General features: G+C 32.6%; 1 protein-coding gene across 8 annotated transcripts in view; it reads right to left on the bottom strand.

The window, feature by feature from the left end:
* Window positions 1-19,133, bottom strand: part of CBLB (Cbl proto-oncogene B) — a 209,626-nt gene that overhangs the window by 62,799 nt on the left and 127,694 nt on the right. For all 8 annotated transcript variants that reach the window (XM_074301094.1, XM_074301093.1, XM_074301091.1 and 5 more), the window contains exons 11-12: window positions 10,694-10,879; window positions 8,831-9,196 (exon numbers count right to left, since the gene is read on the bottom strand). In XM_074301094.1, coding sequence (XP_074157195.1) covers window positions 8,831-9,196; window positions 10,694-10,879 — 552 coding nt within the window. The remainder of the gene's footprint in view (window positions 1-8,830; window positions 9,197-10,693; window positions 10,880-19,133) is intronic.

The following is a 19,133-nucleotide window of genomic DNA, read 5'->3' on the forward strand; positions in this document are numbered from 1 at the left end:
CAGGGCATTAATAAAAACAAACACACAAAAAAACCTAGCAGGATATGAAATTGTCCACTATATTTATTATCCCTTAAAAGAAGAGAGGTTTAATCAAGGTAGTAGAAAGGTTGGCATAATTTTGTTGCTGGATAATGTCTTCATTTAGGGACAGCTATGTGGCAATATAAAATCCTGGGTCTGTAATCAGGAAGACTCACATTCATGAGTTCAAATCGGGCCTCAGATACTTACTGGCTTGTGTGACTCTAGTGAGTCGCTGACCCTCAATTTGCCTCAGTTTCTTCATCTGTAAAATGAGCTGGAAAAGGAAATGGCAAACCACTCCAATATCTCTGCCAAGAAAACCCCCAAAAGGAGTCACACCAAGAAGTGGATATGACTAAAAAAAGTAACTGAAAATCAAATATCTTCATTTATAACATGTTGTATTCAGCTAGGCGGTATAATGGATAGAGTAGCAAGATACAACTTTCTGAATTCACATCTGGCCTGAGATACTAGCCGTTCAATTTTGGGCAAGTCACTAACCCAATTTGCCTCAGTTTCCTCATCTATAAAATGAACTGGAGAAGAAAATAGCAAATAATCCCAGTATCTTTGCCAAGAAAACCCTAAATGGGGTCACAAAGAATCAGCCACAAGTGCAAAATAATTGAAACAACAATTTGGCATATACATACTTGAATCTGCCTTCTTTGGCTTTATATCATTTCATACGTTTAAAAAAAATTCTTGATATTCCTCAGTGTTTATGGCCCCAAAACACTGCTCTGCATTCACATATAATATTTAATTAAGCAATTCTTGATTCTCGAACTAACAGTTCCTTAACTAGCTGTCATTACCAATAGTTCTACCATGAGTTTTCCTTTCTCACTTTATTTTCTCCTTTATTCCCTCCCTCTAATTCCTTCCTTCCCCAAGTTCCTCATTTTCTTTCTCTTTTTCTCTTGCTTATGCCCCCACAGATATATTAGGCAAATGGCAGTACTGTTGTAAGAAACAAATAGGATAAATAAACTTGAGGCCTCACTGGTTCCCCCAATATTGAATTAGTGTACTTCTCCCTTAGCCTTATCTATCTATCTATCTTTTTTTTTTTTTAACTAAGAACTATCTTTACAGATTTGAAGTAAAATGATATTCCAGGAGTTGTTTTTTTTTTTGTTTTTTTTTTGTTTTTCATTTTTAAAACTTTTTGTTCAGTAATTCTGAACTTTAAAAAAAATTTGCATTGGTAGTTTTGAAAAGAAATAGATTGTTACTTTCATTTTAACAATATATATATATATATATATATATATATATATATATATATATATATATATGATAAAATCTATTCCCTTTTATTATTATGAAGTATTTTTTTTTAAAAGTAAATTGTAGTTACTTAGTATTTAGTGTAATTTGAGAAAGATCATAGTCTGAATTGACTTTCCAATGTTTACCCTCTATAAGTTTTGTTCTTGGATTTAAAAAAAATATCAGAACTCTATATAAATCATGTTCAGGTAATTAATTTCAGTGAACTAGTTTTCTATTCTTTTTAAAATGTGACTTTTTTTTTGATGATGGCTGAGCTATAATTTTAGCTCTATAATAGCATTTTCTCTTTTTCCAAATTCTTCATTATTTTTCTTGATGCTGTTAATTTCTGTTTCTTCGTGTGAATTTTGGTACTGTTATAAACAATTTTATAAAATATTCATTGATGTTTAAACTTGAACATAGAACTTAATTTAGCCAGCAATACTACCTTTACTACACTGGTACAAACTAGTCATATATGCTGAATATTTTCCAGTTATTTAACTTATACTTTATTTTTCTATAAAAACCTAAAACCAAGTAATAATAATTATTATTATGCATGTAGAAAACAAAGAAATGCCTTCTCTTTGTTCTGGCATATCCAGATAACAAATTTATTTAAAATTTGTTTAAGTTTTATTTCTTTCTAGAATTTTACCCATAAAACATGTTGATTATTCTTGTGGATTATTTTATATTCTACTAATTTATTACTTATTACCTTTCTTTTCAGAGGATTCTTTGGATTTTCTAAGTAAACAAGATATACTTATTTCCTGAGCTGTGATTTCATCAGGATAGGGAAATTCAGATGACATCCTTTTTTTTACCAAAGAACATCAGCAACTATTCTACAACCTATACTTTAAGGGTAGTTTCCTGAAGTGAAATTGAAATGTTAAATCAAAAAATTCCTTAAGATTACATGGCCAGCAGAGATGGTTGTGGTCTTCTTGAAAACATAGCATGCTCTCTTTCTACAGCTTTTCTAAAACAATTTATTTTTTGTCCCTTAACCAATTCTTATTTCCTCAATTTTTTTTATCTTGACTGGTTGCTATAGTAACATTTCTGATAATTAGAATGAGAGGCAAGATGCTACAGTGGATGGGACACTGGACAAAGGTAGGCAGAACTGGGTTCAACTTCGGTACCAGACACTGATTAGTTGTGTAACTGGGCAATTTGTTTAACCTTTACGTGCCTTGCTTTTCTCAACTATGAAATAACAGGATTAGCTTGGATGGCTTCTAAGATCCTATCCAAATTCTTACAATAATGATGAAGGAGCATCCTAGCTTTAATCTTGATTTTAATGGGAAAGCTGCAAAAATTTCCCTTTATGAAAAAAAGTGTTATTTTACAAATTTAGATCAATTTTCCCTATGAAAAAAATTCTTATCAATGATTTTAGTTCAACATAAATTTTAAAAGATTACACCAAACTTATGGTTTTTTTGTTTTGATTCCTATTATTAATGAATTTTCTCATTAGCAACAATTAATAGAGTAGTGTAGCTGATAAGAAAGTGACTCTGGCATTAGGAAGATGTGCCTGTGCTTCTGAAATATATTGGCTACGAAATCCTGGCAAGTTACTTTACTTCTGAGTTTCTTAAGACAATTCTTTATGACTATAAACAGCAGAGCAGTTGCTGATCTGCATTGATATATCTATTTCTTTGTGAGAATTCACTAGATCAATGAAATAAGAAATCTGGCAAAACAAAAACAAAAAACACAGAAAAACAAAACAAACAAACAAACAAAAACCCAATATTTTCTTAGTGTAGAACTATCCTTGGATCCCTAATATGAATCTAACTTAATCTTAACAAACAATTCTAATAATTAATTATTGTGGGTTTTTAGATAGTCTTTTATTACTATTGCACCAATATTCACTGGTGATAATGACTTAAAAGTTCCACCTCAGCACTAAGATTTGGGTATTAAAATCATTATTGTCACACAGAAGGAATATTGTGGTTACCTTTTTTGTTTCTGGAAAAGTTTTTTTTTTTTTTTTTTTTTTTAGTATAGATTTTACTTATTCACATCTTTGATAGAATTCACTTGCAAATTACTCAATAAGCACTTGTTAGGTGCTTACTATAATGTATCAGGAAATGTGGCAAGGAGAATACAAAAAAAGGTAAAAATAAAAAAAAATAGTATAATGGTAAAGCTTTTTCAAAAGGAAGTCACTAGCAAAGAAAAGAGAATACAGGGAGGCAGAGAGGGATGGCAACTGGGAGGTAATTGGGAGTTTAAGAGTGGTAGGAGAGGGAGAAGAGCATATGATTGATATGGATATGCCAATATTTTAGGAAAACAATTTTAGTATATAATCAAAGAATGAAAAAAGACTTGGAATAGTATAGTATAGTATATTAGTATTAGAATAGTATATTATAATCATCTAAGTATGAAGAGTAATGAGAATTTGTCACACAGGTATCTGACGCACAATGTCAGAAGAGATGGGGATATGAAAGTGTAACATGATTTGACAACAGATTGGACAGATAAGGTGAGGAAAAGTGAGAAGTTGATAGTGACAGACCTTGAGAGCCTAGCCAAAAGAAAGATGATGGTATTCAGGATAATAATAGTTAAGTTGGAAAGAAGGAAGGATTGGAAGAAAATAAGATCTATTTAAACAGGTTTGATGCCTGTGGAACATCTACTTTGAAATACCTATTAGGTAGTTGGAAACAGAATTAGAGCTCAGTAGAGAGATTACAGTTAAAGATATTTATATGCAAATGTATACAGATTACCCTCTTATAACCCCTCTCCCATTTGTATATACAGATATCCAGATATCTGTATCCAACTCTATATAGAATAGATTCTCTAGATCAATGACTCAATACTTTTACACATATACATATACATACATATATATGTATATAAACACACACATATGTATCTATACATATGGTAATCATCAGTATAGAGATAATAATCAAAGATAGAATACTAAATGAAGCAGTATGGAGGAAGAAAGAAGAAGGTAAAAGGCAGAACCTTGGGGGACCACCCTGATTAGTGGGTCTGACCTGGAAGAAGACCTAGAAAAGGATATTGGGAAATCATACAAGTAGAGGAATAAAAAGATGACAGTGTCTCAAAACTCCAAAGAGGCCAAAAGAATCAGAAGAAAAAGGTGATTGGCATTATCAAAAAGTACAGAGAAGGCAAGGATGAAGACTGAGAAATAGCAATTATTAGATTTGATCAATAAGAAATCACCAGTAATTTGGGAAATAGCTTCAGTTAAGAGAATAGGTTGGAAATCAAGTTGCAAAGTAGTGAGAGTTAGATGAAATACCTTTCACTTTGTGAATGCTGGCTTTCACAAGCAGTTTAGTTGAGAAAGGTAGGAAAGCTATAGCCCAATAGCTATAGGGACAAAAGGATGAGTTGTTTTTTGTTTGTGTGTTTTATTTTTTAAAAGATGGAGGAAACATGGGTGTGTTTGATGGTAGGAAGGAAAATATAGAGAGAGTGAAGATTAATTAGAAAGCATTGGGGTGATAAGTGGGATTAATCTATAGGGGAAAAGAGAAGAACATGTAGAAGTGTCAGCCTTTGTCCATGAGAAAGGACCCTTCTACATGTGAAATCAGTGGAGGAATGGAAGAAGTAGTGGGTACAGATATCTGAGTGGTGTCAGATTAAGAAGTGAGAAGAAGAAAAAAAAAAGCTCTCAGCAAATGCTGTCAATTTTTTCAATATTAAAAAGTCCTTAGCTAAGAGGGTGAATGAAAAAGTTACAGTAAGGTATTTTGGAAATGGTTTAAAATAGTTACTGAGGTGAGTGGGATACCAAATGGATAAGGAAATTAAAAAATAACTGATTTGTTACAAGGAAGGCCTAATTAATATAATGTAACATAAATATGTATATGTCCCAATCATCAGGTTTTTATGATTTTCTCCAGATTCAGCTACATGGGGTATAGGAGCAAAAGCAAGAATGTGGGAATAATCCAAGGCTGAAATCTGGCAAGCTGCGATCAATGATAACACAGAAGAATAAAGGATTTAAGAATAGATTAGTCAGTGGTATTCTAATAAGTATTTAAAAACTAGCTCTCCAGGGAAGAAAAGAAACTTGTATTTATATCACACTTTTTTTGTTGTTATTGTTGTAGTTATTTTTTGAAATAATTACATGACACTTTAATACTTACAATTTTTTTTTTAGGTTACACATGTATATTCATTTTTTAAATATTTCTGAGTCATGCTGGGAGAGAAAAAAGCAGAAAAAAAGGAAAAAATAACAAGAAAAAAACAAGAAAAGAAAAACAAATTGAAAATAGATTGTATTGATCTACATTGTCTCCATAGTTCTCTCTCTGGATGTCAATGATATTTTCCATCCAAAATTTATTAACATTGTTTTGAATCACTTAATTGCTGAGAATAACCAAATATGGCATACTTTTAAATTCAATCTGTATTTTTCTCTATTACTTTCTTAAGCCTAAAAATCAAATGAAGTCCTACTTAGTAGCATTTCTTGATTTCTAAAGTGTAATTCTCTCACTGAAATCAAGGAAGGAGAGTATAGCCAAAATAGAGGTGACAAATTTTCTAAAAACCTTAAGACTTGAAGGAAATAGAAGCAAAAACACAAAGGGCTAGAGATCATAAGATATAGGTAAAGATGAAATGAGAAATTATTATCAGGTAAAGCTCATAATTACTGAAATAGGCAAGTCTCATTATAATCATTGGCTATCTTATTTCAAGTAGTTGAAGTGGAGTACAGGAGTAGGCCATGGAGAAGGAGTAGATTAAGAAATTTGTAAATTAGGGTATTTAGGGAGTAACTAACCCTGGCAGCTCCAAGACTTCCATTCCAAGTCTAACTTAAATTCTCATTCTGAGATTAAGGTTATCTATTCACTCTTTTGGGTTATTTGGGTATTTTATATTAAATGTTATTTATATGTTCTTCAATTTTTTCTAGGGAACAAAAAAAAAATGTTTTCCTAAGCTCTTTCTTCTAGTCCATTTTTTTTTTCCCCAGGCACATCTAAGTAGCACAGAGAATACAGAGATGGGCTTGGAGGCAAGGAGATCAGAGTTTAAATCTGGTCTCAGACATTTACTAGTTGTGTGACTCAGTGCAATTCACTTCTGTTTCCTCAGCTGTAAAATGTGGATAATAGCAGCACCTCATCAAATGAAATCTTATTTGAAATTTGCTTGGCATAATAACCTGGGACATAGGAAGTACTATAGAAATGATCATTCTTTCAAACCCTTCCATTTTAGGAACTCTTAAATTCATATTCCTGTTTCGTTTTTTTTAATTTATTCTACCCCTTCTACTTCCATTTGGATTATATGGGTACTGTATTTTTTCTCTGTGTCTTTCTGTCATTCTCTCCTCATGAGGATTTTTTTTCTCTACTGTCATTCATTCAGTTAGAATATTTTTTGTCATTTTGAAGCAATAAAGGAAAACTACATTTAATCATGACTAGCAAACTTTCCATAGATTAATCTCTGAGAAACAAACAGTGACAATAAGATTTAATGAATAAATAAAGAAGCAAAAGTGGATATACATAACTTCACAATTCTGCAACCAACTTTGGGCTAAGGCCAAATTCACTGTTTCCCCTATTGTTTCCTTGATTGTTACAGTACTACCTTAGAATTTAAGAGTAATAATATCATCTCAGTCATAACTCATTATATAGGCAAGTTTTTTTCAAAGTGCATTTTTCAGGCAATCTAAGTTTTGCCACACAGGAAAAGTTAATTTTTAAGCCTGTATTTCAGTTTAGGTTTTTATTTAATATTCTGTATGATAGCCATTCACATAGTAGCTTCATAGTCAAATGAAGTCACGGTTTAGAACAGGGGTTCTCAAACTACGGCCCGCAGGCCAGATGTGGCCCACCGGGTTATGACAAATGGGCTGAGGGGTAGAGACAGAGTGTGAGTTTTTGTTTTTACTATAGTCCGGCCCTCCAACAGTCTGAGAGACAGTGAACTGGCCCCCTATTTTAAAAGTTTGAGGATCACTGATTTAGAATCTCTCTTCTGACTGCTTTTAAAAAATCTTTTTCATTATTTAATATTTCATTTCCCCCAAGTTACATATAAAACAATTTTTAACATTTGTTTTTAAAACTTTGAGTTCTAGATTTTCTCCCTTCCTAATGCCCTACCCCCATTGAGAAGGCACATGTGAAATCATGCAAAACATTTCAATAAATTATGTTATGAAAGAAAGCATAGATCCACTCCCCCCCAAAAAAAACCCTCAAGAAAAATAAAATAAAAAAAAGTATGCGTTCTTTCTGTCACTATAGATAGCATTTTCAATCATAAGTCCTTGAGTTGTCTTGGATCATTGTATGCTGGGAATAGCAAAGTCACTCACAGCTGATCTGATCATATATAATACTGCTGTTGTTTTGTACACAGTACACTTAATTTTTCATGAGCTCACAAAGTCTTTCCAGGTTTTTCTGAGAACGCACTCCTTACCTTTTAGTGAGCAATAGTATTCCATTATAATCACATACCACAATTTATTCAGCCATTTCCCATTTGATGAGCATCCCCTCAATTTCTAATTCTTTGACCCCAGAAAAGAGCTGTTATAAATGCTTTTGTAATCATAGGTTCTTTTTTCTTTCTTTTTTAAATCTCTTTTGGGATACATGTCTAGTAATAGTATTGTTAAACTAAAGAGCATGAATGATTTTATAGCCCTTTGGGCATAGTTCCAAATTGCTCTACAAAATGACTGAATCAGTTCACAAGTCCACCACTAATGCATTAATGTCTTATATTTCCTCCAATATCTGTCAGTTTCTTTTCTGACCTATTAGGCAATCTAGCAAATATGAGTTAGTACCTCAGAACGGTTTTAATAAGCATTTCTCTGATTTTAGATAGGATTTTTCAAATGAAATCCTTCAGAGTTGTCTTGGATCTTTGTGTTGTTGAGAATAGTAAAGTCATTCACCGCTTTATCACCTTTTAATACTGCTGGTATTTTGTACACAGTACAATATGAAGCATACTTTTTCATAGCTAGATTACTCCATTTGAAAACTGTTCATTTTTAAAAATCATTTATCAATTGGGAAATGGCTTTTTTTTATTTTATAAATTTGACTCAGTTCCCTAGATGTTTGAAAAAATGAGACATTAGAAAAACCTGCTACAAAATTCTTTTCAGAATAACCACTGCTAACTGTATTCCCCAATCTGTCCCCTAACCCATTTATTCTAATCTCTCTTTCCTTTTGTCATGTTCTTCCTCAAAAGTGCTTTGCTTCTGAATTACACTCTCTCATTTCTGACTGTTCTGAAGCATAAGTTTTAATGAGCTTTTGGTTATTTAGGGCACGATAATTAAAATTACAGAGGAAAGATCTATACTCTAGGACAAGCCTTAGACAATCTTTCATACCACCTCACAACCAGCTGAGTTTGCATGTAAATTATATAGCCTTTGCTTTGTATGTCTTACCTTGGCTCCTTCCAAAGGCAAATCATGGCGTCTGTGTTTTCTCATAAGTACTTGATCAGAGCCTATCCTACTGTGCCTTCCGTTTATGTTTGAACTTGCAGTAATTCCAGGTTTGGGTGAGCCATCCCCCAATATTCGACATCCTAGCAATGGATTTGTCCCCAACACATCCCTGGGACACCAGGCTTCAAGGGGCATGGGTTGGTCTCTGGAAGGTACACCTTCCAGATGATGGAAATGTCTACTTAGTCTGTTGTCAGGCGGGATGGGAGGTGGTCTTTCAGGTGGAGGTGGTGGAGGATCTCTTAAGGGAGGTGGAGGTGCTGGCAGGGGTTTATCTTGCTTTCTCACCATGCATGGAGAAGACTGCGTACACATGGGGGAGAAAAAAATAGGGCTGTATTATGTTAAAAGTTTTTAAACATTTATTTTATTAAATTTCATTTCCTTGCCTTTTTCTGGTTAAAAAGCCTATTATTTTTGTGAGCTACTTAATAAGATCAAAGTAGAACATATTATATTTTTATGCCATCTGTCAACATATTCCCTTAATCATAAATTCAACAACATTGGAAGCTAAATGAGAGAAACCTAACGCTATATTTCATTATAGCAGTTTTGGTGATAGCAGTAAAATTCAGTATTTGAATTTAATGCTCATGGTTTTAAAAATTCAAAAAAGGATAAATAAAAATGTCCTAAGCAATGGTTTTGAATGATTAACACTAAAATAACCTAATAAAAAATCATTTATTTGCATAGTTCTGTAATTTAGCAGATTATGAAGAAATACTTCGTTTGAAACACTTGAAAACAATATTTTTAAAAAGTGTGCTCTTAGTGCATTGGAGGTTCTTTTGTCATTGCAAAATCTATGTAGCATATAATCTTTTAGGAATGTTAGAATTCAAAAATTTTTATTTTAATGATTATAATATGGTTCTATAGTAAGGCACCTGTGCTTTGGTTCTTTTGTCTCATCACTGAATGATCAAGAACTTGAAAGTCTGATGGAATTATACACACTTTAAAGCATACTTTTCACAGAACATAGAATAATTCTATGTGCATTTCCAAAAAGAAAATTAGTCTGATTCTCTTTGAGGAAACATGATTATTCTGCTAAATGAGCCCACATGCCTGCAAGTGATCTTTAATTTTATGAAGTTGATCTGATCTAGAAGAAGATAACATGTTTTTAAATATAAGAAAACACTAGAGTTAAAAAAAAAAAAAAACTAATATGTGTATGCATCCGGCTAAAAATCACTAATGACTTAATGACATAAAAACTTATAAGATTATCACTAAATTTAAGAAAAAAATTTCACAATATATATAATCTACTTTGTGGGTTTCATTAAATGACATGAATTTAATATAAAATCAGTATAATTATCATTGCTTGTATATTTGATATACATAATTCTTTTGGTTAATTCAATCATATATAAAAGCTACATATAATGTAAGTCACCTTGACACACAAAATCTGTTATATTTTAAGCCTTTATGCAAATATGTCACCACAATTTTCCTGTCGTGACATAATGAAAATGAGTTTAAAATATCATTGGATAATAGCATGTAATTTATTTTAATGCATATAATGACCATTTAAATTAATTTTACAGAATAACTTCAGTTGCTCTGACATTTATTTTTGTAAATCAAAGGGACTTCCCTTCTGAAGAAAATTTAACTTCAATGCTTATCAAAATTCAAAATAGTATTAGAAATCAGATTCTGTTTATCCAACAAAATAGAGGACAGGATACTGAATAAGAGTTTTTAAAATTAAAACTTATTATCATAAAATAATAATTATGTTATAGATGGGTATTTTAATGAAAACTTATTTACCTTTGGTGAACCAGTTGGGCTGCCACAGGGAGAACGAACTACACCTTTCTGAATGAGATCCAGGCGGGGAGGTACTGGTGGAAGACTAAGATGTGGTATCTGAAGAGGATCTGGAAGTGGCTTTCGTCTTTGTGCAAGAGGAGAAGATCCAGGTGATGTCACTGGAGAATTCTGTCTTTCATTGCACTGCGAAAGAAAAACAGAATGAAGTGCCTGAGTTTTGAGTACCTAAAAAAAAAATTGATCTTGGTGACAAAAACTATTTTGTCTATCAGTTAACACAGTTCCTTTTGGTTCATGCTTAATGAGGGTACTGACACTGTCCATCAAAGGCATTTTTTATTTAAAGAACATATTGCTACTTGAGATCCAGATTACATAAGTGTAGAGAAAGAAATTATACACACAGACATATATACATATATATGCATAGATACAGAGAAGTGTGTATGCATATATGTATCTGTGTATACAACATATCACAAAATATTTAAAAATCTTAAATTGTCTGAAATTCTTTTCTATCAATATTTTTTTTTTTATTGCAAAGTTTTTTTCTCCTTTCTCCTTTCCTTTTTTTTTCATACTAAAGAAGTACAAAAAGAGAGCAGGAAAATATTCAGCAAAATTTATGTAATTCTTTAAAGACAATATATTAAATAAGGAAAAACAATTTGTGCTCTCTAGTGAAGATTAGGCAAATGTTTCAAATTATAAGACTTTTTATTTGTTGATTTTACATTAAAATCTATTTTAGGAATTATCCTTACAATCATGCTGTTTTCTTGTATAATGTTCTGGTTTTGTTTATTTTGCACTGTAGCAACTCATGCAAGTCTTTCCAGGTTTTTTCTGAAACTATGCCCTTGGTCATTTCTTAAAAACACAGTAGTATTCCATCACAATCATATACTGCAACTTGTTCATTCCCCAATTGATGGACATCTTCTCAATTTTAAATTCTTTGCCACCACAAAAAGAATGGTTTTAATATTTTTCTGCAAATGGGTCTTTTTTCCTTTTTCTTTTATCTCTTTGAGATATAGTAGCATACAGCATTTTTTATTAAAGTCATGTGAAGCATGGTAATTAGTGAATTCTTCTCTAATAAGATAATTGGGGCCACCAGCTAACAATTTAATTCTAGCTTTTCAATGTTTATAAAAGACTCAATTTTTGCATCAACATAGTTTGTTTTTAAAATCTGAAACATATGGTATAGTGAGAACTTGTGTGTATTTAAATTCTTATTTAAGCATCATACATATTTATTTTTCAACTTCTGATTTAAAAGTTCTATCAGTTAAACAGAAGCACTAATATCTCTCCTCAGAAAACATTATCAGACACAGGCTTCAAACATCTCACTGCATGCTGAATTGTCAAATCGTGTTCTGTGCAAATTAATGTCAGAAACAAAACAAAACAAAGTAATTGAAGCACAGTGAAATTTACTTTACATTTTTAAGTACTTTTTACTAAATGCAGACTGGCAACAGTTCTATAACTGAGATGCTTAGAAAATTTCTTGAGATTAGTGAAATTAATGTATGAAGACTACTGATAATTCTTACTTGAAAAAGGGAATAAAAGGATAGATATTATGATAGTCATAATTCTAATGTAAAAGGAGTCTTTGTATTTATCATAAAGAGAAGTTTCCATGAAGAAGGGTGAGGGAATTCTTGGAGTAGAAAAATCATTTATCATAAAGAAGGTAAAATCCTGTGATAGAGGGAGGCCACATACTGTTAAGGTAAACCAAAGCTTTTAAGAGTACTTTATTGACTTTCTTTAAGCTAGGTGTCTTTTAAAGGACTTGAAAAAAGTTTTAGTCAGTGGCTAACTGCGTCCTATTTTTGCAGAACAATTGTCTATGCACAATTGATTATTATAATTTGAAACAAGGATCGTAATACACTAAGCTCATCATTTTAACAACTGTCAGATTCTCAGCCACTATCCTAATCAAATATTTCTTCAAAACAAACATTAAAAAAAAAAGATTGAGGAGTTGAAGGAAAAAACAAAACAAAACAGAAGTGAATGTTCAGCATGGTTGTTGCTCCAAAGAAATCAGAATCACTAAATGTCCCTTGAGACACTTTTAAGGACATAATAAAGACCTCATTTTTATTTAACATTTTAATCAAATGTTAATTTTCTGAACTAAACTGGTTAAATTAAATTTAAGTGATATTTATAAACCCTTTGGTATAGTTTCAATGATTTTTTAGGGCATCTTAAATCATTAATAGAGAAAGAAAGAGAGAAATATGGCTTGGTTCACACTGCATGTATTAAAAGAGAATGGTATTTGTTATCAATAAAATTATCAAGGAAAGTTCTCTACTTCAATTTTTCTGGAAAAAGCATTTTTTAATTAGAATGATGTTGACCAAAATCTTTCAGAAAAAAATGGGATTTTACAGTACTTGGGCATAGCCAAATATACCTTTCATTTCTATTCTTTCTCATGTATTCATTTTCCCTTATTTCTCTGATTCTCCTTTCCCTCCATGGATTCTTTTTTAGGTTTCCTTTAACCTGTCAATGGCACACAGGGAATAACTTGGCTATCTAGTGGTACTAAGGATTAATGAAGGCTGCTGACATCTGCTTGTCCTTCTGTGTTCAGAACTCTTTATTTTCCCTTGCTGATACATCAGTCTTTGCAGATTGGAAATCTAGCTATGAGCAAGATACTCATTATAAAAATATTCGATGAGAATCAATAGAGTGCTAAGAATGGACAGGACCTTTGAGATCCTAGTCAGTCATCATCAAATTCAACACCTTCCTTTTATAGCTGAGAAAATAAATATGAAGATTCTAAGTTTTCTGCTAGGACTAGTCAGTCAGCTCTTGTGATTTCTAATTCCACCAAAAATTAACTGCTAGTTTAGAAAGGACCATTTACTGAATCAAATTCACATAATTATACCAAATTCCTCACATTCTAAATAATGGACTGGAAATAATTTGTGAAACCGATTATTAATATAATACAAGGTCCAACTATGAAAATTCTTGGGTCAGAGTTCCAAGAAATCCTTATGATGCACTAGGATCACTTAACTCCAAGACCAGCAGGCCCCTTGCAGCTTTGTACATATAATTGGAACCAGGCCTTATACTGAGTACAATTCATTGTTTTCACAGAAGTTATTATGTACTATTCTCTGAAGCACTAATTCAATTTGAAGCATTACAATAGCTGGAAGTGGATTTAAAACAGTAATTTTATGGAGGGCGTACTAGTTTAGGAAAGAGAAAATAGGCTTTACTTGTTGCGTCAATGAAATTCATTGTCTGTAGCTTATTATTTTTTTCCCAGATTCTTTATATGGTGCAATTAAATTTTCAAGAAAAAGATAAAAAACCAAATACTGCCTTACAGACACTAATGCAAGTTGGTTTTTACAAAATCCGTTGCTATTCATACTAATAATTATACTACTATGGTAATAAAATTATCCACTACTATTAACTGGTTGTGAAATTCATATTCAGTGATAATTTACATGTAACATTTTTTAATAATTTTGAAATAAGATACCCCAGTGAAGTCAACAGAATTCATTGTTTAGAGTGAATGACTACATTTCAAACAAAAAAACCTAAAACTAAACAAAACCTAAAAAAGTAACTAATAGTATATAATGGACATAGAACCTGTCTTGGACACAGGAAGAGCTGAGTTCAAATCTGGCCTCAAAGCACTTATTACCAGTTTGACCATGGACAAATTATTTAATTTTATCCTTGTTTATAAAATGTCATATTATAATATACAAAAGAATCATAGTTATATCAGATTTATTAAGACTTTGGAAGATTCTACATTTTTTGGAAAGTCAGTTATAGATTTACTAGCTTGATTAGTAACAAAAAATTTTGTCTCTTTTTTGTTTGAAATGAGACAAGAGAGCAAGGGGAGGAAAGAGAAAGGAAAATATTCATATATTTTAGATTTGAATTTGTTTAGCTTTAAGTTAGAGAGACAAAGATATTTTTTTCATTGTCTCTTTTTAAGAGAAAGCCAAAATAAGAATATTCAATAGATTCAAATTGAGAAGTCAAAAGAATAACTCAGTTCCTTTTTTCCAATTCATATCAAAGACTGAGTTCCAGATTCATAACTAAGAAGCCTGAACATATATAGAATTTTGTTGTAATACCTTCCTAATTTACCTACTTGACTAATTAGTATGCTACAAACTAAATTTGAGTCTTTAAACTCCTAAGATCATATACTTCAATCATGTCTTCACAAATATTCTGGATTCCCATATCTTCCAATACATTTAAGGAAATCCTAGAGGCAACTAGTTAAAATAGAGTATTCTCCCACATTCAGGAATACATGAATTTAATTTAGGGATCAGATATTTACTAATTCTGTGACCTTGGGCAAGTAACAACCTCTGTCTGATTCAGTTTCTCCACTATAAAATGGGGAGAATCATAATAATATTCAGCAATATTGTGTGGATCAAATGAGATAAGCAGCACAATGATTGACACATTGATGAGGTTTAGATTTGGGGTACCCAAACGAAATTATGGTTTCTGGTGGTCAGGAAGTTAAATAAGGTCTAATGGGGGCACAAGGGTAGGGAGTTCTGAGGATTCCTTTTCTGGCGGCACAGTTATCCATAAAGGAAAGAGGTTTATTATGGGGAAGTAAGGTTAAAGTCTAGTTAAGGAAACAGGTGAAGATAAAGAGAGGAAGGCACGGGAAACAGTATTCCAGTGGTTCAGAGACCTTTGGCATGCCAAGCATAAGGCTGCCATGTTTGGAATCTCTGCAAAGAGAGGGTTTTAGTTTGGTTCTTTTATAATAGGGGACTTTGGCTACAAGCTGAAGGGGACTCATGGGTGGAGTTCCAGGTTAGCTCCTTGCTGGGTTTCAGCTAGGGGTAGAATTTGAATTGAATTCAATGGGTTTTGGGACTGAGCCAACACCACCCAGATAAGAAAGATGAAACTGTTTGTGCTTGGAGTGGAGTCCCCTCACCAAGGCAGAGTTGAAAGAGGTTTTCTCCTTTAAGGATTTTCAGTTTTGGGGTTCCCTCTTCAACATGACAGACACCTAATAAGCTTTCCTTCCTTACCTCTTCTTTCTTCCTTCCTTCCTTCCTTCCTTCCTTCCTTCCTTCCTTCCTTCCTTCCTTCCTTCCTTCCTTCCTTCCTTCCTTCCTTCCTTCCTTCCTTCCTTCCTTCCTTCCTTCCTTCCTTCCTTCCTTCCTTCCTTCCTTCCTTCCTTCCTTCCTTCCTTCCTTCCTTCCTTCCTTCCTTCCTTCCTTCCTTCCTTCCTTCCTTCCTTCCTTCCTTCCTTCCTTCCTTCCTTCCTTCCTTCCTTCCTTCCTTCCTTCCTTCCTTCCTTCCTTCCTTCCTTCCTTCCTTCCTTCCTTTTCTTTCTTATTTCTTTCCCAATTCTAGGGCCTTTTGCAATACCTAGGCCACTGAATGTTGCCAACATTAAGTTGGAACTGACTTGACCCACTAAAAACATGTGGGTCTTGATCCTTCCTGGGGCAATTTTGATTTTTTATTATGCTTCATTCTAAATTCTGTATCTTCTGTACAAAACTGGGAGATCATAGCCTAAGAGCAGGAAGAAACTTAGTGGTTATCTATTGTGTTCCTTTTTAAGTAATTAAAGCATGGCCGAGAGCAATTGTAATTTTTGCATAAATTTATAAAATAAAATGACAGAGTCAGCATTTAAACCCAGGTCTTTTGGCTTTAAAGTTAGTGTTTTTCCCATTTCATCACACTGCCTTCCTCCAAATGAACATTACATTATTTAAAAAATAAGAATAAACAAAAATTATCAATATTTCTTGCAATCTGAATTGCCTTTAGAGGCATCGATGAAATTACAAACTCATAAAGCAGAGTAGGAATTCAAAACAAGAGTGACTGACAATACTTAAATTATATTCATATTCTACTTTCACATAAATATATAACAAAACCCACCACAAGTATACCTGAAGAATTACAATATACTTTGGAAACACAAGTTTTTGTGGACTGGGGGAAAATTAGCTCTTATTTCTTCTAACTGAAAACCACCAGGAAGTAACTGAAGTGCCAATCAAATAGGAGTGCATGTTTGAGAAATCAGTGATAATTATTGTGTTTCATCAGTTCATGCCCATGCCATATTTATTTTCCCCCAAGTAATGACCACAGAATTCTGTCTAGCTCTTCCATTTTATAGAATAAAAAGAAAAGATTGAACTGACTTGCCAATGGTCATGCAAGTAATCAGCAAGAAAGTCAGGATTCAAACTCATGTCCTTTTACTCTCACTTCAGGGATCTTTGTCATTTAATGTATAGCTTTCCCTCACACAATTTTCATTATACCTATTCTCTCCACTTGTCTGTTGAATTCCATGCATCTTGCAAAGTTCAATTCAATGTCTCTCTCTTGCAGGAAGTCTTTTCCCAATTCCCACTGATTTGATTTAAAAAGAAAAACAAAAAACTTCCATGCATGGATTTCCCATAGCACTATGCACCCTTCTAATGTAATATTATCTATTATATGAGTTATTTGCATTCATGCCTGCATGTTCTCTCAAGAAAGGATCTGAGTCTTATGTAAAGTTTTTATTTCCCTCAGGGCTGTGCACAGAGGCTTTTTTTTTGGGGGGGGGAATACCTAATAAATGTTTATTGATATATTTTTTAATCACACCTTATCCAGATAAGGAAACAACAACCTCAGGGAGAAAAAGTTGGAAGACTATAAAGATGGTCTAGTACTAACCAATGGAAAAAAAAAAAAAATTGGATTTGTGTTCTTATTTCTGACCATATCATTCAACTGACTCTCCAGTGTCACCAGCGAAAAACTTAACAGTCTTTGTCAATCTTCATCTTTTTTAATTTCTCTCTGCAGCATTAAAGACTGTTGTTCACATAATCTGAAAATGTTTTCCTCTAAGAGTTTTAATACAACCTCTGTTGGTTCTCTCATGGTTTGAATGCTCTTCCTCAATATATATATATATATATATATATATATATTTTGCTGGATCATCACTCATGTTATTAACAATAAGTATGTACAAAGGTCTTGTACTAAGACTTGTTATCTTTTTGCCTACACTTCCTCTCTTGGCATCAGCTCCCATGGGTTAAATCATCACCTCTATATAGATGATCCCCAAATGTATAAATCGTGAACTAATTTCGCTGCTAGTTATGAGATATTAAGAAATGACTGTTCTATAGCTATCTTAAACCCAACATGTATCAAACACAAATCATGTCTACCATCCCAAAATAGTAACAGCCACAACCAAATCACATTGCTTACAAAACTTCACTTTTTACAGTTAAGAGCATTACTAATCTTCCAGTAATTCTGGTTCAACAACTCAATGTCATTCTCACCTCCTCAATCTCACTCATCTCATATATCCATTTGCTACCCATCCTTTAGAGCCAAGATCAAATGCTACCTCCATTCCAGGAAACCTATACTTATTTCTGCAATTGTATTCCCTTCTCTCTAAATACCTTTCATTTAATAAAAATGTATTAGAATTTATTATTCATTAAACTAGCTTACTATGGAGATATATTCCATCTTATGCTGTAGATATTTATTTGCATATCTCAAATTCTCAATTAGGCTATAAATAATTTTTTGTTTTGTGTTTTGTTTTGTTTTGTTTTTTGCTGAGGAAATTGGGGTTAAGTGAATTGCCCAGGGTCACAAAGCTGGGAAGTCTTAAGTATTTGAAGTCAAATTTAAACTCAGGTCCTCCTGACTTCAGGACTGGTGTTTTATCTTTTGCGCCCACTAGCTGCCCCAACCATAAAGTTTTTAAAGGCAAAATGTCTTAATCGTTTATATCCTTATAGAATCCTCAAGGACACAGATAAAGAAGAACCATTAGGAAAAGCTTTATATAATAGTTAAGAGAGATGACATGTTATAGTTAGCACAAGGTTAGTCTTAAAGGTCAGGGTTAATCTTAAGGGTTTAAGTCCTGACTCTGACAGGTACTTTATTATGTGATAATAAGCAAGCTCTCAGTACTTTAAGCAAATCACTAAGATCATAAATTGTAGTCATATTGATGATTTGCATCATTGCTGAGAATTTAATTCCCAACAAAAACATTGTCATAGCTCTAGAACCTTCTCATATTTCTACTCTGGAAAGTACTTCAAGATGTATGAAATACTTTCCTTACAGTCTTCTGAATTAGACTATAAATATAACCTCCTCATTTCATGTACAAGGAAGCAGGCTAAGAGAAGAAACAAGACTTGCCCAAAGCCACATATTTATTAAGTGGCAGAATTTCCATTGTGACTCAATTATGTAATTCAATGCATATACATTTTTAGACTTCAGCTTAGGGCAAGTAAAAATCTTACTTGAGATGCTAAATGATTATGGTGGGTAA

Source organism: Sminthopsis crassicaudata, chromosome 3, assembly GCF_048593235.1.
Source record: "Sminthopsis crassicaudata isolate SCR6 chromosome 3, ASM4859323v1, whole genome shotgun sequence".
Lineage (NCBI taxonomy): Eukaryota > Metazoa > Chordata > Mammalia > Dasyuromorphia > Dasyuridae > Sminthopsis > Sminthopsis crassicaudata.